The 20,267-nt window shown below is 44.0% G+C and overlaps 1 protein-coding gene across 1 annotated transcript in view; it reads right to left on the reverse strand.

Moving 5' to 3' along the window:
- Nucleotides 1-15,097, reverse strand: part of GAREM1 (GRB2 associated regulator of MAPK1 subtype 1) — a 103,069-nt gene extending 87,972 nt beyond the window's left edge. The window contains exon 1 of the mRNA XM_030445612.1: nt 14,730-15,097. Coding sequence (XP_030301472.1) covers nt 14,730-14,850 — 121 coding nt within the window. The 5' untranslated portion in view covers nt 14,851-15,097. The remainder of the gene's footprint in view (nt 1-14,729) is intronic.
- Between the last annotated feature and the right edge of the window lie 5,170 nt (nt 15,098-20,267).

The following is a 20,267-nucleotide window of genomic DNA, read 5'->3' on the forward strand; positions in this document are numbered from 1 at the left end:
CATTCATTTGTGCTGGTTCCCAGTCTCTGGATCAACCAGTATTTCTGTCATGATTCAAACTGCAATCAAACACCCTTCTCTCCAAAGAAATCTAAAGCAATACTGACTTGACCTTCCATCAAGTGCATAGACTCCACATCCTTCAGTGGATGAAAGGCTTCCCCTGACAGCATAAGGGGAAGTCATAAAATCATTTTAAGATGATTTATATCCTTCCTTCCTTTGTGAAAAGCAAGAGAGGGAAAAAGCTGTAACTGAAGCAGGGAACATCAGGGAAGATTGGTTTAAAATCTTATATAGTGTCTCTCATATTAAGATTCAACTAATTGGTCTTCAGAGTTGCTTTTTACATTACAAAAGATCGTTTTTAAAAAAAACAAAGTGCTTTCCCTTTTTAGAAATATATTTTTAATTGAGCCACCAGGGAGCCCAGGCATCAAAGTCAGGTTGTGCCTCACAAACTCACCAAGAGTTCTGGACTGCCTCTTTGATACTCAACTACAGAGGCCATGTAGGAATGATGTATGCTCAGCAAAAGAATCCAAGCCTGTCCAGCCCAGACTGAGACACTCAGATGCCCAAAACTGGTCACCAGCAGCAATGTCCATTACTAGTAATTACACTTGTCTCCACCTTGGATAGTGAAGGGAGAGACACTGAATCTTCTTGTACCTTCAGGAAGGGCTGAGCAAGGTGCAGTTTCCCAAGAAACAGTTTGTACAAAATTAAACCTGTCCCCTCTGTACATCTTTTTGCTGGGATGAAACACAACTGTTGTTGGCTATGGTTGACCATGCTGCAACACTTTTCAGTCATGTCTGAACAACAGAGTATACAGGGAGCCCAGAGTATACTGAAGCCCAGGCTTCAGTGATCCTATGGGGAAGGGGCAAGGACAACATCACCCTGCGGCTGCCAGACACCCCTACCTGTGCTGCTTTGTGCTTTGATGTAATCCTTCACCCTCACAATACTGTGATCAAACTTTGCTCTGGGTGACCATTAAGTATTTCCCAATCAAGAGAAAGAAGATAAGGCTTCATTTCAGTAATTCCCAATCCTTCTGCAAAAGCCTGATACAATCAAATTGCTTGAATCCAACCGAGGCTGAGCTCAACCTACCACCCACTAATACCTAACAAGAGAGTAGAGACTCCCATCCCCCTATTCTTTTTATGCCTGCCAGCAGGAAGACAGATTTATTTCTTCAGGATTAGCATTTTGCTATTGGAATGACTGGATATACCAGTACTGTTGCAACAAATCAGCATAAACCATAATCTTGTTACAAGCCGATGGGACAGATTAATCCGCTGAAAAATCCAGTTTGTTCCAAGACAAGCTTTGCTCTAGCTGCACATTCACAGAGACAGTATCTCAGTCTTAAAAACAAAAACCTGTTTGACCTACTGCAGGGAAGAGGAACACAAATATTTTAAATAAACACCAAGGGGAATTCTGGTGCCACTGCCACTAATGGTAAATGCTCTGCTGACTTTAGCAAACTCACACTTTGAACCTTGGCATCTCGCTTTCTTTGTGCTCGTAAGAAAACTAAGGGGCAAAAACCCCTCCCTCCCAAAGAGTAACAATATAGATTTCATTGAGCTTTGTTTGTGTTTGTTTCATGCCTTCAGAACAAACATCCCAGAATGAGAAACCTTATTTTTTATGAACTTAAGCCAAGCAAGCCAAAACACATCTTTCAACACAGACTGCTCTCCACTCCTACACGGGAGAAAAAAAACCCACAACATCCTAACATTTGCATTGAAAAACACAGTAACTTTCTGTTGCTATCATAATTACTCTTCTTATTAGTGTTGAGCATCACCACATGTTAACTGCAGATTTGCTGTATCCTCACAACAGATTTAGCTGTATGATTGATCCAACAGAAGTCAATCACCATGGCTACTTACAAAGCATACTAGAAAGTAACAGGAATTCTTTAAACTACCCCTACAGCATGCAACATGTTGAATACTGCCAACTACTTATGGTATCTTGCATTTGAAGGAAAAAAAATTTAAAATACATCTTTGAATCACTCAACTGAAAAGTAAGATTCTTATGGAACAAAGATCTCTGGTTCTGAAGTCACCTAAGATCACAAACGTGAAGTACTATGGATAAGAGCAGAGATCATCAAGTTAACTCCAATTAAAATGCTGGTTAGAAATATGGAGAAGAATAAAGCTAAATAACTTTTAATTGCATGCAAGAAATGTTCCAGCCTCATTTAGTGTTACCACAGAAGGTAAGAGAAAGAAATTTTTAATGTTGGTATCACAGTTCACTTTTGATTTGAACTCTTGTAGCCAAAGTCAGAAAAAAAACCCAAAACAAAACTACAGCAGCAATGATATTTCTCAGCAGCTTTTGCCATCCAAATCAGCACCTTTAAATACAATGCTAGAAGAGGTGAGGTTTTCTTTTGCTAAAGGCAAGCACTCCTCATGCTAGAAAACTCCTGCTTAGATGTACCTACACAGGTAGGTATGAGGATGTACTTCCAAGTGCCTGTTTAGTAACATGTACATAGTTGGAGAAGCTGAATACTTAGTGCTGGGAGGTCACCATTTAGCATTGCATTAGATGCTTTTACTGGCTTCCTACTTGTTCCCAAGCATGGATACAGAATGGTTGCTTTAATCAATAAAACCAAAAGCAGCTGCACACCTTAGCTGCTGCAAAAGTCATCTCTCCCCACACGCAATGGCTGGGAGTCTGGTCAGGGAAGTCTGGCTAAAACTCTCCAGATTCAGGATGTCAATGAAGAGAATTTTGACCCTACCAATCTCATGGATCTAAGGCACAGAACTGGATTCTAGATGGCCTAGGCAGACAGAAAAGCAGCCTATTCATTCAGGCCTTTCCTGGGCACAGCACAAGAGCTGGGGAGCTCTCATTGTCAGTTATTTATGACTAGATGGTATTTTAAAATAGTACTCAAGCAAACATGCTCAGTCCTCTCATTATATATCCCAAGTCCTAAAGAGACACTATGCTGCTTTGTGTTGCACAGCAGTGTTCCCTGTTTGAACTTGGGGCATCTTGGACAGGATCCCAATTAAAAATAAAGTAGCCAAAATCCAGGACCTGCTCAAAAGCATAGTTTTCTTTGGCTCTGAAAGAAATCATTACACTTTAATTTGCCTCTGATTTTCCCCCCCTTCACCCCCAGCCTCACCGAGCCTGGGTAACGATGGAATAAAAACAGCTGGAAGCAAAGCAAAAGTTCAGCTCTGCTCTGAAGTCGGGTTGCCACCTGGCTGCTTGCCCAGTGGCCTGGCCCATATTCCGGTGCCCTCAGAGACTGCGCAGGCACTCATTGATCATGCACACACACAACCCTCCTCTCAGGGCTGCAACCCTCCTCTCAGGGCTGCTGCTGCCTTTCCATTTTAGCCTTGTCTATCCTACCCCTTCTGGGCAACCTGGAAAAATTAAGTATCACTAATAAGAGGGTAATGTCTCTTCAAACATGGGCTGATCAAATACACCTATAGAAATTTCGGATGTGCAACTGGAATTAGGGATCTGTTTGGTTTGGTTACATCCTGGTACAGCAAGAATATCTGAGCAATATGAGAATACAAAAAAAAAGTGGAATGCAATCCTAGTCCTAACCCTGAATGCAATTTATTTTCATTGTCTCAGCAAAACCTACACTTGAAATGTAATGTATAAAGAGAATGGCTTTGTTTTTAATAAAACATAAGGGATAGGTGGATATCATCCCTTTGGTAATATTTTCATCATCTGAAAAAGGAAAAAAGAGGAAAAAACCGAAAAACCCCTCCCATGAAGAGGAAAGCTACTTTTGGTGAGCAGCATGCAGAATGGAGAGTGAAGAAAAGCCCATCATGCCTCACTTCCCCCATGAGGGCACATCTATCTTTGCCCACCAGCCATTTGATCACAGACAGAAAATATTTTGCTAGATACTGACAGGAACTGAAATGATACTTGACAGCGTAACCTATAAAACACGCAACAGAAATGATCCTTTCCTCGAGCTTGCCCTACATTCAGCTCTGGCAGTGCTGCAGCTTTGCTGCTTCTCTGCAGCCACATCCTGGGTTCAATGTTTGCAATAACACACAGGTGTAACTCGTCACATCTTGTGTTTTCATATGGAACCCTATCATCTCTCTGAGTTACATATGCACCATTGCTTTCTGTATTTTCCTGCTATGAGCACAGTGTAGCTTCAGAGTTGGAGACAAAGAAAAAAAAAAAAAGCCTGACCACAGTGAATTTACATAAAGGCAACTGAGACAAGATCTTAGTGATTACTCAGTGTGTGTGGTTATGGCCCCCTTCAAAGAGGAAAAGGGGAATTTTGACCTTTCATTAAATAGAAGCCTGAACACGACTGTTAAGAAATAAGCAGGAATAATTAAGTGCTTTGGAAACCAGTCTTCCAACTAGGATATATACACACAAGATTCTCCTTCCAGCTAGTCACATAGCAAATGAGCAGAGATTACCATGATTCTTACAAATAAACAGCATCTCCACTCGCATTCTCAAAGTCAAGCAAGCAGTCAGTGCTGGCTGACAAAAGAAAGCATTGCATGCAAAGCCTATGGATTCCTGCTCCAGTCCTGTCAGCAAAACTCCCTTTACTGAAGTTAAAACAAACAGCATGTCAACAGCAAAGCACAAGACCACACGCAGGGAGATCCCATGTTATCTGCTCTGATGTGACCAACCTCTTTGCAGTGAAGACAAGAACACCTCTCTCCTTCCAACAGCAATGAGCTGTAGTTCCAATCTGGTCTCAGTCACCAGAAACTTTCAAGTCTGTAGAAGTCTCTGAAATAATTTTCCCTGCTTCTTCACCTCTGGTAGAACATACCCAACTATCACTCCTGGTACACTCACAGCCAAACATCATGCTGCTGCCTTGTCCAAGAAATACCCCGATTTCCTTCAAGATGAGGGAAAAGAAAAGGGCATTTAGGAAAAAGATAAGGGCATGGAGGGATTGAGAAACAGAGTATGTGCAGGAGCTGCAAGGAGCTTAAGGACAAGACAAGAAGACAACAGCAACATGCTAGTAATGCTGGAAAAGGTGAAAGGAAGGACTATCCTACCTAAAGGTAAGAAAGGAAAATAGAAAAATGGAAGAAGCTCCTTGCACTGCTCTGTTCTGTTATTGCTAGACAGTGTTGGGTGTTTCACCTTAGAGTAACTCTGGCAACAACTGCAGGTAACTTGCAACACCTACTGGAAGCCCCCAAGTGCAGGACAGCTGCCTGGTGGATGGACTGAATGACACAGACTGGAGCAAAGGGGTCCTTGAATCCAACTGTCCCCCAAAGCGACTCACTTGAAAGATGCAACAGGAAAGTTGGACATGAAAAAGAGATGTGCACACACATCTTTCGCACACATCTTTTTTTTCTCCTTTAGATAAAAAAGCTTCCTTGATCTTCCCACACCAATCTTTTCATCTCCCAAATGGTGAGGTGCCAAGGAACATCAGGAATAGTCAATGCTTGCTTTGAGTGGGTCAGATAAGTAAAACTGCCAGTTGGAACAACAACAACAACAAAAAGTATGCAAACAGAAACACAAAACACATGGGAGTGGGTACCCAAACATTTGCAGATTACTTTGAAATAGTTCCTGGAAGTTAATCTAGTAACTGAGTATTTAGAGTGTATTACTCTTACAAACCCAGCTGTCAGGTGAGTGTGTCATTGCTGCGTCAGTCCAGCAGCACCACACCAGTAGCATGACAAGGGGGAAGACACTGGAAGGACCAGCAGGCACAAGTTGGAAATGATCGCTTAAGGTACCCACAGGGACCTCCCTCTGCTTGTACCCTCGGATTGGTCTTGGGCACAAAATCTCTCTCTTACAGGACAGAGTGAATAAGCAGTTCAGGATGGTTAATATCTAGACTCCCCACAACTAACTTACACCCTTCTTGCAGAGAGGGGAATGATGTCCCCATGCAGCCTCACATCCAGCATTTTGCCTTTAGGGGACGCACACCCTGCACTGCTCCCCAGCTGCTGGCTGCAGCCCCCAGCCCTTCTCTGGGAACCTGCCACCCACTGAGCTACATCCTCCCCCACACCAGGCACACGTTTTGTCATGAACACACAGAGAAAGAGAGCAGAGCAGCACACTGCATGTACAAGACTGTCAAAAGGGGCTTTCAGTCCCTTACTTCAGTCCATTTTCTTCCCAGTCCTCCAGCTCTCACCTGTAAACAGAACTTCCCCAACCTCCATGTTGCCACCGCTTTGCCAGAAAGGTTTCTTCTGCTCATTTCACACATGCTATGGCAGCATGTTGTGTAAAATTTACATTTGAGAAACTAAGGTCCAGCCCTAGTGTGAGGCAATTCCAGTGTGAACTTAAGTTCATACTTAAGTATGGACCGCATTTATGTCTTTACCATTGGTTCTCTTTAGGAGCCCAGCAACATCACCCTAGGGCAAAGAAATACCCACAAGTCTCAGTTCATTCAGGGGCTCCCCAAGGCACCTGAGCCCACAGCCCCAGCATCTCTCACTGGTCATGTTGGGTCTGCATTGCAGGTTGGTCCAGACACTTGGTATGAGCTTTGCTGGCTCAGGAGCAACATCCCCCACACAACAGACTTGGCTTGCAAATGACTCAGGATTCGGCAGTTCTTGCTCCCACAACTTCTATAACACCTCTATTCTCATTTCTCTGGCCTTCTCTGTTGGTATTAGAACCTTGTACAAGCTAAACACATCTCCTTCTCTCCACCAGTCCACCAACCTCTTTCTGAAGGTCAAGTTTCTGACCACTCCTTTGCACAAACTGAAAACCAAAGCAAAGTATGGGATGAGGAGGCTTGGGCTCCAAACCCTACCAACCCCCAGAAGACATTTCTACCCCCAGCATGCAGCAACAAGCCTGATGGTGCGATACACCATGAGGCAGCAGTGCAGGCAGCATCGAGATGGAGCAGCTCTTCTTGCTGATGCAATGCCTCAGCCAAGCATGCAGGTGCTCTGGCAAAGCTGAGAATATTAGCAGTGTTATGCTGACGTGCACACTGCCACAAAGACTGCAAAGCAGAGGTGGCCCTGATCATCAGCAAAGACATACTCTTCAGCTTGCTTCTGTACCTCAATTTTACATTTTCCATGCTAGGCCTTCAGACTAGCAGATCCGGCTTACAAGAGAAGGTGCAGTGAAGTCAGCTCTGCAAGCTTTTTATACTATAAATGGTATGAAAAATCACAAACCGCAAACGCAATGTAAAACTCCTTCCAAAGGGAAGCACTACTAAAAGCAAAAATTTCAGACTTGAAATATTGGCTGACTAGGTTTTATGAAGGTTGGTTTTGAGTCATATGCAATCCACATTATGATGATGAATATTTTCCTATAGGGGAGAGACTTAATCTTCCCTAATCCAACCAACTTGTTACTCCTAATGCCAAAAGGAAATGCAGCAACACCCATGCCCTTCCAATGCTGACAAACCACCACTGGAATGACTGGAACATGCTGTAGCTCTTCCCACAACTTCCATCAAATCCTGGAGCACCAGACCACATTGTCCAATATCCTCCAGCACTTTGTCTTGGCATACTCCCTGGAGTTGCCTTTGCTGGGTGATTACAGGGAGTGCCAATTCACATAATAACCAAACCCAGGAACACCTAGTCCCAGAACAGCACTGACAGACAAAGCATAAAACAGCAAAAGCCTTTTCTCCTGTGCTGGACTTGTACCATTCCTTACTACCGTATCTTGCAACAGCAGCACATAATTCATCAAACCACATTTGTTTTAAGATTAGGGGTCTTAACTACCTGATCAAAACACCTTCATTCCTTTGATTTTATGTACATCTTGTGCTTTATCTGAATGTTACGTGTAATTAAATGAAGAAGGAAAAAACCCCCCAAATGACAATAAAAAACCAAAAACCAAGGCACTAAGCTTCCTCTAAGACTTTAACCATGGATTTCAAGTTACAGCACCTAAATTCCAGTAAAGGAAAGTAAAATGTTTTTTCACCTTCTGATACACCTGAGGGACAGGACACCATCCAGAGGGATCTGGATAAGCTTGAGAAGAGGGCCTGTGCAAACCTCACAAAATTCCAAAATGCCAAGCGCAAAGGTCCAGCACCTGGGTCAAGCCAACCCCCAGTACCAATACAGGCTGGGGAAAGAAAGGAATGAGAGAAGTCCTTTGGAGAAGGGCTTGGGAATATTGGTGTATGAAAAGCTGGACCGGAGCCAAGAATGTGGGCTTACAGACCAGAAAGCCAACAGTACCCTGGACTGCAGCAAAAGAAGTGTGGCCACCAAGTCAAAGGAGGTGGGTCAGACCCCACCTGGAATACTGTGTCCAGTTCTGTGACGCACAAGACAGGAAGGACATGGAGCTATTGGAGCAAGTCCAGAGGAGGGCCACAAAGATGATCAGAGGACTGGAGAGCACCCCTCTGGTGGGACACACTGAGTGAGTTGGGGTTGCTCAGCCTGGAGAAGAGAAGGTTTCAGGGAGACCTTGAAGCAGCCTTCCAGTTCTTGAAGAGGGCTAGAGGAAAGCTGGGTACAAGTTTTTTAGCAAGACCTATTGTGAAAGGACAAGGGGTAATGGTTTTAAACCAAAAGAACATAGATTCAGACTACATATAGGGAAGAAATTCTTTCTTATGAGGGTGGTGAAACACTGGAATAGGCTCCACAGAGAGGTATCCCCATCTCCAGTGGTGTGTGAAAGATGTGTAGGTGTGGTGCTTAGGAATATGGCCTAGCACTGGATTTGGGAGGGTTAGGTTAATGGTTGGAATCAATGGTCTTAAAAGTCTTTTCCAACCAGAATGAGTGATTCTGTGATAGATGCCCCATTCCTGGAAACACAACAGTCAATACTTTAGAAATTGAAACAAAGACCTATAAGTTTCACATCCTGTATGGCAGAAAAGAGTATTTTTAAATTTAGAATCTTGTTTTAATTTATATATATATATATATATATATATGCATAAATAGAAGTTTATATTTATCAAGGAACGAATTTTGCATCTCAGCAGCCCTACCACACTACCAAGGGTCCCGTGCAGCTCAAATGGCACACTGGTTAAAGAACATGCAGTACACACTATTGTGCACTAAATCATTGCCAAACATGAAAGCAGCTCAAAGAAATAATGGGTATTTAGGTGTAAAACAACTATGCTGCTATGTACTCCTGGGGATAGGTGTTGCCAAGTTACTGGCTTCCATCTCCATGAGGGCACTATAATCTTCACAGACACCATTCAGTAGCTGCAGATTTTAAATGAATTAAAAGCTTTTTCACTAAAATGTTTCTGGAACTCATCTCTGCCAGCAGGGGAAAAGGAAAAAAACAAAACAGAACAATAAGAAAACAAAACAAAAAGCACACACCAGGAGCAGTGGTTAGGGGCAACTGGCTTGAGGGAAACAGTGGACCACAAGGTAAAGGAGGAAAGAAGCAGCAAGGAGGAGATGCTTCTGAGTTTACACTTTAGTGGCAGAACAGAGAGTATGAACAGCTGGGAGTTTCAAAGCAAGGAGAAAAAACAAACAAAACCCACAAAAAACAAAGCAATGAAAAAACAAGCCATGTGGAGAGAGCATATTCTTGAGTAATTCGGCCTTCAAATCAGAGTCACTTGTCTACCTGACAAATATATGAGAACTACCACCTAGCACAACACAGTGCACAACACACCTACAATGGGAAATCAGATCATGGTCATTGCCCAGGGTCTGTGCATATCTGATACCTTTTCCTTGGTCCTCTTGAAAGCTCTGCTCTACCCCCACGATTCCTCTGAAATATTTATTCAGTAGCAGACTACTGAGACATCCTGCACCAGCTTCTCGAAAGAGGGAGGTCACTCAAGACAAAGCAGGAATGGAAGCATTCAGGCCTTGAAAGAATAAGTCTCTTTGTAGTTTCAAAGTATTGTTCAGCTGCAGAGATAACCTGGATTTGTAGAGTGACGCAATACCAAATATTCTTTATGTACACAGCCACACTGTTCTATTGAGTGTGATGTTCTTTGATAAGTGCAACGCTGCTCAGTTTCCAGGTATTTGGAATAGGAATAAGCCCTAAAGTAATGTGCTGCAGAGAACAATAGTCCCCTGAATGTGACTGTGGAAGATGGCCACCATCATGAAATGTTTTGAAACAGAATAGAAAAAGAGAATCTAAAATAAAATAAGTAAATAAATTCTCTTCATCCCCAGGAGCAGTAGCAGCATAAACTCACTTTTACCCACTGCTGATATTCACAAAGAGCTCACTCACTCAGGGGTAGGAAAGAAGAAAACACCCTTTCAATTTGTTACCGATTTTATAGATTTTTCCTTTCTTTATAGCCACTAATTTTGTCATTTTATCTTACAGTGACCACACATTTAAAGTGCATAGAGTATAATTTCCTTTGGAGTCTCAGGGGCTCATCACAATCCACGGTCTCACTCTCAGCCAAATTCAGCATGGCTTCCCCACCATGCAGAGCAGCAAATCACTTCTCTATGAGTTGAGGACAAGTACCATGACTTTGATCCCAAGAGCATCAGTTTCCAAAACATCTTTTGTTTTAGAGAATGCATAAACGTGTTTATCTCTTGAGAGAAAATAATATATAAATAAAATCAAGAGGACCACATGCCTTCCTAATCCCTGAAACTTTAGTCTTTGTACACAACTTTGGAATTTCTGTGAACTCTTTCAAGTTCATACCCAATCTGTGGGTGAAAACAACCTACTACCAAAGGCTGCTCTTTATGTGTGGGAGAACAGCAACAGTGGTTGGGGGAAAAGGAGTTCCACTATGAAAAAGAATGACAGACTCTTGGAGTCCAAAGGGAGCAGAGAGCTTCAAAGCTGAAACACTCTCAGCCTGAAGCTTAGCTCTATGCAAAGCATTATTTTCCAGATCTTAACTTTGACAGCATTTCTCTTTTACCCTCCAAAACCATCCTTGAAAAAAATAATTAACAAAAAACCCCTTAAAGCCCCAAGATATTCATGTCTATCATTTTGGCACAGAGAGACAAGAGGCATAGCTTCATTTAGCCTTCTAACTATCTGAAGAAAGCCAGCCCAAGCCTCATGTGCATCCCTGTTTTCTGGAAGCCCAGCAACGCTCACCTTTTGCCCTGTTCCAACAACCACACTCTGATAAAATCTCTTTCTGCTGCCAGTTCCCAGAGTGAAATCCTTTTCCCACTGAACCCACCCACAAACCTCTGGGTGTCACTGGGGTGGGATTCATCTGTGACAAAGCACATCAAGGGGAGGGAAGGGGTAGCAGAGGGGGGAGGCAAGGACAGGAGAAACACAGCACAAGCTCCCTCCTCTCTTGCTCTTCCAGTCTTGCTTCTTTTCAACTGCAACGGCCCATTCAGTAAATTCCAGTGTGAGATAAAGTCCATTCATCTTCTTTGGTATGGTGTTTAGCACTCTTTCAGCAGTTTTGTATTTGATCTATCCTCTAGAAATATTTAAGCCCTATATATGTTGGGGAAAAACAAACAAACAAAAAAACATACAAAAAAACTTGCTTCCTTGCAAGAGTGACAGATCTTTAAGTCTATTTTTTCAATTAATATAACAATAGTCACTACCAAAATATTAAAACACACAAACAGGTTAAACCAAACAATATTTGGCATACAGCTTAACAGCATGCTAAAGCAGAACCTGGAATACAGCTAAACAGTCTTAAAATGTCATCTGAAAAAACAGAAATTGATATATTTATCACTTCTTGATGGATAAGGCAGGCACTGATGCCAAATCACTTCTAACTATATATCTTGATGTAACAACAGACTATTCCCTTCCATTCCTCCTTCATCCCATCTCATCAAGAAAAACCCTCCCTTCTTAGCAGAGGGACAAATTTAGTGCACATAAATATTTCATATCTTCATCCTGTCAAGAAATCAAACTGAATTACTTAAGGGCATTTTTCCAGGAGCTACACATGCAAACTCAAAGAATAAAACTGCATTCATCACTCTCCCTCTTCAAACTAAATGGACCAAAGGTAAAGCAGCCATGAAAAACTGGAGATTTTTTGTGGGTATCATCTAAGAATATTATTCATTGAGGGCTAAACTCCACTAAAAGAAATGTAGAAACAAAACAGTAAGGCTGGCACCTTCTGAAGAAAATATATCTCCAGCTTTACCATCCTCCTCTGCATCCTGATCCTCCAGAAGAAATGAATTCTGTCTTCCACAAAACCTCACGATGTCTGAAACCACCAGTCCAAAAACAACTCACTGCTACAGACAGAAGCCAGCCATGAAATCAGAAGGTGACTGAAGACAGACATCTACAGGTGGTTTCATTTCCAACAGCACAGAACACTTGCAACTTCCACTGAGAGAGAGGAATTCAGCACCTAAAGAAGAGATCAGGCCTTTTCCATACAACTGAACCCTGACAGTGAGTATCTGCAGGCTGTACCCCAAGTGGTGTGGAGGAAGCAAGAGCTGCACCCTGATAAATCTGGCACAAGACCCAACTTTGTTATCAAAGGTGGCCTTAAACTTTCCAAGTATATGTGGGTTGAGCTCCACAATTATTTTCTTCCACATTGCATCAAGAAATTCTCCCCCAGAGCTCCACTTGTTAGCTGTGCAAGACAAGGCCAGGGATGCAGAGCAACCATCCCAGGACAGCAGGTGCTCCAGTCATTTCCACTAACACTGCACCTTCTCAACTTTCCTCCTTCAGAAGGGTATGAACAGATTGATGGTTGCTTTCTCCTTTTTCATGACAACTTCCATTGGAAATTGAAAACACACTCTTTTTGTACCACCAAGACCACAGCAACTGTCTTCTTTACAAAATATTGATTTGTCTGCCATCTGTAGTCCCAGAGGTTAAAAGGCATGTACATACAAACAGGTAAAAGCAGTCCCAAGAGCATCTGCCTGCATGCTGAACTGGCCAGACCTCAGCCAGCTCTAGCCTCAAGCCCTGTGTACAGTGCTATACCAAAGCCTGCCTCCTAGAAGAGTTTTGTGTGGGGCTGAACCATAACTGGCAGGACACTAACACCAACAGCTGCCTCATGTCTGGCCATCTCAGGGCACTGGCAAAAGAGCTCAGGTCTGTCTACACTCGCTTGCCTGTGCATATGCTTTAAGTATGACATAAGGGACAAAAAAGCCTTTGCACAAAATCCACATCATGTTCATCTTCCCAAAAAAATACAGGACATTCTGATCATCAGGTCTGACATAAGACAAAAAACCCCCTACAAACTAAAACCAAACAAACCAAAACCCAACAAGGCTACTTGCTTCAAACCCCATAAACTTTCTCTTCCCACAAATCTCTCTCAGGTCCCTTCCAATAAAGCAAGGGCAGATGAGCGGGGAGATTGGGAAGTACAACACACAGAGAGGGAAATCAGTAAGTCATCAATATATATACATCCTGTTAAAGCCTGAAGCACTGCCAGAAATCTCAAGTAAATCGACAGCCTTAAGTGCAGTGACTGGAGGCCATCTTAGCTGTTTCTAGTGACAGAAGCAATTACCACGAGGAACTCCTTATCACACCAACTCTGCCATTCTCACAGGACGATACACATGCGACAGTATGTAAAACAGCCACTGCAGTCAGAAAGGCAAAGAGGCTTTTCTTTAACCTGCTCCTGAGCACCAGCTCTGAGGAAGCACTACAAGGGATTGGAAAAGTACTGCATAATCAAGGGACAAAGTCAAAAAAGCCCTGGCTTGAATCATCATAGGATTAGGAGAGCTGCAGTTAAGTAATAAACCAATCCTGGTCTTGACCTGCACTCTGGGGAAAAACAGAAGATGCCTGTGTTCCTCTTTAACTTTTCAGATCACTACAAAACTTTTATAAGAGAACTCTCCTATTACATCATGTAAGCAGAAGATAAATTCATAATCTGTCAAAATAAAAAGCCTGGAAATGTTTCCTGAATTGCGAGCTATCTTCTGCATTCCCTTAGAGAAGGGAGAGTCAGACAATTTTCACAGAGCAATGCACATTTATTGTAAAGCAGCTGTCTGAGGCTTTATGAAAAATTCCCTGTATTTCCCCAGTTCTCTGTGCTGACACACTACTTTCCAAGACACATATCTAGGAAAGGTAAAGCACTGCTGTCACAGCTGCTCTGTCAGATTTTTATTTCCCGGAGTAAACAAATAGCTGCAGACTTGCAAACTGCAGGTGAACAGTAATAAAAAGTTATCTGGAGGCTGCAAAGGCTTCTTATGTTACTCTTTTTTGCAGGTCCTCGGCTTTTTTTTTTTCCAGTGACATGCAATACCGGAGCTTTAACCCGCGTGGCTATTTAATATCCCTTCTTCTTTGCCCTTGGTGTAGCATCACTTCATTACAACACTGAGTCGGCAACTGCCCTTCCACGTTTCAAGTGGAGGACTTTTCTCAGGGGCAGGCAGTTGACAGCAAAGGGGCTTCACCCAGCTCCCCCGGGCAGAGGCGGTAGGGGGTAAAACCCCGAGATTTTGATGCAAAGCAACACGCACGGACCCGGACGCAAGTCGCAGCCTTGCACCGACACCCAGTGACGGCAGACGCCGGTGAAAGGACGGCACAGAACGAACCCCGGCGAGGGAAGGGGGGTCAACCGGGAGGTCTGGCAGCCCGCCCCAGGAGCAGCCCCCTCTGCCCGCCCCGCCGCCCCGCTCCCCGCCGGGCAGAGCCGCCCCACGCACCGCTGTCCAGCCGGGCGATCTGGGGGAGGCGGTAGGTGCTGACGAGCAGGTCCAAGGGGACGGCCACAGCGCTCCACTTCACGTCCTTGAGGCTGCAAGCCAGCGAAGGGCCGGGGTCCATCTTCCCGGCCCGGGGAGGGGAAGGAGGAGAGGGGAGCCAGACAGGCAGCGCCGACGGGTGCTCCCTCCCGGCGGGGCTACAGCCAACGGGGAGGGGGAAGAAGAGGGAGGGGAACGAACCCGCCTCGCTCAGTGTCGGCCGCCCCGGGACATGCCGGGCTAGGCAGAAGGGGAGGCCGACCGGGTGGTTGCTCCTGGTGCTGGTGCGGCTGCTGCTCCCGCCGCCGCCGCCCCCCGGGACCGGCTGGGGCCGCCCGCCGCCGCGCCTGGGCCAGGAAGCGCCATCCCAGCACTGAGTAATCAACAGGGTGCGAGAAACGCCTGCGCAGCTACCGCTCCTCCCCGCGCCGAAAAGGAAAGTGCCGGGCTGCCCGCCCGCCCCGCGGGGAGCTGCCGTAGCCGCCCAGACTGTCCCTCTCACTCCACCCTCCGACCGCTCCACCGACTTGCAGCCCGCCCGCCGCCGAGCAGGGCCCCAGCGGGGCGGGGAGAGCAGTGGGGAGGCCGTGCAGGTGTCCGTGTGTCCGTCCGACCTCCACCCCCCCCCCCCACCTCCCCCTTCACAGCGGGGGGAGACTCCAGCAGCGCTGCCCGTGGGGCTGCGCACAGGTTTGAGGCTCCGGCGTCTCCCCCGTGCGCTGGAATTGTATGTGCTGCGCCCCTTCTCCCTCCCCTCCCCCCCCCCAAAACTGAGATTCTTAAAAGGTCTCGCCGTGTCATTGCATCTTCTCACCATTTAATTTAGCACAGGAAATGTTCCTGTGAAACTCATCCTACATTAAGAAAAATCCAATCAGGTCACAGCTTCGGTTGTCCTTCTATTGTTTTAGTTTTCAACTGTAAGTCAAGGATGGGTATTTAAAGTATGAAGAGAAGCGCGCTGAAGTTAAGATCTTCAACTTTGTTGCATCGTTGTTACTGCTCATGCAATGCTCTGTATGTTGCACATTGGAAATAGGTCTTCACACCACAGGAAAGTTTAAAACCAAGCACTAGTTCTCCTTTTCAAGTGGCTTATGTGACAAAATCTTACATGATCTTCATAGAACCATAGAATTGATTTCATTGGAAAAGACTCCTAAGGTCAAGTCCAATTGTTAACACTGCCAAGTTCACTATACCATGTTCTTGGGCACCACATCTACACATGTTAAACACTTTGAGGGATGGTGACTCCACCATTTCCCTGGGCAGCCTTTTCCAGTGCCTGACAAACCTTTCAGTGTAGATTTTTTTCCTAATATCCAATCTAAGCCTCCCCTGGCAAAATCTGAGGCTGTTGCCTCTTGATCTACCACTTGTTAAAATTTTTAACGCATTTCTATCTCTAGATTGATGGATTCTGGACTGCAGAAACTCTGGCCAACTAAACCAGAAAAAGAACTACCTCCTGGGTGGTTGCACTGCACTGTGCTTAAGTTTATTTTGTTCACTTTTGTGTCAGACCTGCTTATTTTACTGCAGGAAATTTGTCTCCATTTTAGGTGGTACTGTTTGAGTAGAAACTTAGAAGTGCCTTTCAGTGATTTCTAGAACAACTGCAAACAACCCTATCTAACATCTCACTCCAGGATCTGTCTCCCACAGTACCTATGAGACTGCTAGGGGTAGCAGAGCTCCGGGGAGAGCAAGGAAAGGCTTTCCTGCCACTTGCCCTTCCTTCCTTGTGGGCCTGGATGAAGGGCAGCCACTGCTTCATGCCTCCCTAACTCCTGGTGCTAGCAGCACCGCCAGCACCAGGAGGGCTGAGACAAACACCCTCTTGTTCTGCCCTGCTGCAAACAGAGACTGGGACTTCATCCGTGCTCTCCAGGATGAAACAAAGGCAGTGGAAGCCAGTCAGCTCAGAGGAGTAAAGAAAACCCAAGCTCTTTTGCTTTGAATGGAACTGGGTTGATCTGAACCTCAAACTGATGTGGGTACAGGCTTTAGCTACACAGGCTGGCACTGTGATTTCCCAGCACTGTGGAGAACTTTTTTTCTCTGCACTCAAGTCATGTTGCTGTTAGATCCTACCTACAATAATCAGCTTTAAAATTATGGGTGGATTTCTTTTTTGTCCAAGAAGCTTGCCTTTTACAGAGTTCTCCAAATGCTTTGAACAGCTAAAGTGAATTAAGCTATTGAAGTGCAAAGTAATAACTAAGAGCATTACTGTTGACATACAAAGCAAAGGCATCTTTTTAACTCGTTCAGGTTTGATGAGGTTATTGGTTGCTGAGTGTAAGGCAAAGCAGAGCAGGTCAGACTGGGATTCACCTGGACTTGAAGCACTAGTCTGTCAAGAACTGTTTTTAAGCACTGTCTTGTGTAGGTTTAATTCCAGGATAGATACCATCTCACAGCATATAGTTCTCTCGGACATCATGCACTTCTGCTGCCTGGGAAGAAATGCATCATTGACACTAATAAATAGTTACTGCTGATTTTAATTTAAAGACTTTGTTTTAAAGACTCTTCAGATGGTTTTAGATGTCCTATGGTTTTAAAATCTGACTTTGTTTATCTGTGTTTGTGTTCTCTACAAGCAGTGGAAGCCCAGCCCACTCTTACCCATCCTACTGGAACAAGATAGTTTTGAAAAATGTACCTTCTATATAATATCTAAATTTCATTCAGTTATTCCCAGGCAAAGAGACATAAAGCTTACTAGTATTTAAATGTCTCTCTGGAGCTTTCAGAATGATTTTGTTATGTGTCCTAACTGTATTATAGCTCATCCTCCTTGAAATACATTCTGATATTACACACACAGTATTCAAATCACCAGCACATATGAATGTGACTTCTTCATTCATATGACTTCTTCTTTTAAATGAACCTTATGCATAGTTAACACTTCAGACATAATTTATCTGATATCTAGCAATGATTTAGTTCCTTCTCATGATCTCTTACCAGAGTCTCCTACTGGTGTAAAATGGTAACAAAGCCATCAGACAGGAATCCTTGTGCACAGTTCCACCTCAGGACCAAGGTCTCAGTGATAGAAAAGCTTTATTTCTTTGTGTATGTGCCTTTCCAGCAGCTTTGAGAGACAGTGTTTATGTATCAACAGCAAACTCTCACCATAAAACCATCAGAAGTGGCAGGGGGACTCAGAATAATTCCTGAGATTATTCTTAGATGAATTTTGAATTGCCTGATTTTAATGTTGATTCTACAACACATTTATGCAGCAGGCTGTAAAATCTCTAGTATATACTTATTCCATTGCCAATAAAATGACTTTTAAAGCACTCCAGATCATCATCAGTTTATAGTTAGGCTAACATTTGAAATGGAGCTGTTCACAACAAACTGATTTTAGTAGGAATCTGGTAATAGGGCTTACACTGTAAGATGCATACACCAAATAAAACTCTGAGCCTTACACAGTAAGTTCCATGTGAAGCCATCACAGTCAGTTTGCGTTTAAACCCTCCAATTAATTTTCATTCTTCTTCCTACATGTGATTTGCCTTTATATCAAAGGCAAACGATTTTCATAATAAATATTTGCAAGTCCAATGGGAAACAACAGAAAATGCAGTGATCATTTCAGAATCAGATCCTAAATACCTGTCTTTCTCTGAAGCAAGGGGGAAAGGGGAAAGAGAGCAATGCATTTGAAATAGTTGATGTCTGTGCATCTCATGTTTGGAAAGAAAGCAGTATTCCTGTATTACTGGCAAAATTCAAGCAATCTTTGTTCATGCAAGGTATTCTAAAGAGATCTGAAGGTCTGATGTGAACATTTTACCTTTTTATCTTCTATTTCACTGTAAGAGGTGTCCTCCTTTTTCCAATCAAATCCCTTAACCTTTATTTATACTAAAAATTCCATCTGTGGGAATTTGTGTGACCCTATCCTCCAGCCAGCTTTGGAGAGAAGTAAATGAAGATAATGTTTGCAACTTGCAACTCATTTCTAGTTGGGAAAATGCCTTCCAACCACAGTGTTCCAGGTGGGTGGGAGGCTTCCTGGTCCTTCCTAGCAAGAGTGGTGATTTTCCCCCAGTGGCACATTCCTGGGAACATAGTTCCCAATGCATATGCTTAGAAAAAGGCAACTGTCTCACTCCAGAAGAGGAACAGATGCCAAGAGTAGAACAGTCATGCTACCTACACTGTCAGGCAAAGCTTCCTACATCAGCCAGCAGGGGTGAGGCATCCTGCAAATATTCCATCAGGACCTGAATATCTGATTAGCTATGCAGAGATCAAATCTGTGGAGGCAAGGGACAAGTGGTGTTCCTCATGGGTCAGTACTGGGACCAGTGCTGTTTTAACATCTTTGTTGCAGACACAGACAGTGGGGTAGAGACCCAGCATCAGAGTGCTGATGACACCAAACTGTGATTTGTGGTTGGCACCTTAGAGGGAAGGCAAGCCAGCCAGAAAGACCACAAGAGGCTGGAGAGGTGTGCTCATGCCAACTTAATGCATTACAACATGGCCAACTGCAATACCAAGCAGCTAGGTTGGTGCAATACCAAGCACAAATACAGACTGAGGGGAGAATGGATAGAGAGCAGTCCTGAGGAAAAGAACTTGGGAGTGGTAGTAGATAAGAAGCTTGACATGAGCTACCAGTGTGCACTCACAGGCCAGGCAGCCAACTGCATCAAAAGAAGCATGGCCAGCAGAGCAAGGGCAGTGACTGTGCCCCTCTGTTCTGCTCTGGTGAGACCACCCCTGGAATACTGCATACAGCTTCAGAGCCCCCAGCACAGGAAAGATACAGACCTGTTGGAGAGGGTCCAGAGAAGAACCACAAAGATGATCAAGGGGCTGGAGAACCTCTGCTATGAAAACAGGCTGAGAGACCTGGTTTTTTTTCAATCTGGAGAAGAGTGGGGAGGCCTTCCAGTACATGAAGGAGACCTATAGGAAAGCTGGGGAGGGGCTTTTCACCCAAGAGGATAGTGATAGGACAGGGGGTAATGGTTTTAAATTGAAAGAGGGTAGATTTAGGTTAGATATTAGGAAAAAAAATCTTCACTATAGGGTAGTAAGACACTGGAACAGGTTGCCCAGGGAGACTGCTGATGCCCCATCCCTGGAAGTGTTTAAGGCCAAGTTGGATGAAGCCTTGTGCAATTGGTCTAGTGGTAGATGTCCCAATGAAATTTAAATTATTAACCAGTCTGACCCTCTTTTTATCTATTTGCATTGTTAGGAAGAGGAGGAAGAACTAAATGGAGACTTAAAATTGGAGAAAGAACTAATAGCTAAACTTCTGTGAGTTCAGGACAGCTTAAAAGTTCATTGAAGATCCACTGCTGGAGGCAAAACTGCAGAATTTGATCTACACAGAGGAAGGAGAGAAAGTGAAATAAAGACTAACTTGGCTGACTCGTAAGATCTTCCATGACTTGAAAGAAGGTAGAAAGTAGGTAAAGTTATTAAATTATGAACAATGTATAGACTATGAAT

The sequence above is a fragment of the Calypte anna genome, chromosome 2 (assembly GCF_003957555.1).
Source record: "Calypte anna isolate BGI_N300 chromosome 2, bCalAnn1_v1.p, whole genome shotgun sequence".
In the NCBI taxonomy this organism is placed as follows: Eukaryota; Metazoa; Chordata; class Aves; order Apodiformes; family Trochilidae; genus Calypte; species Calypte anna.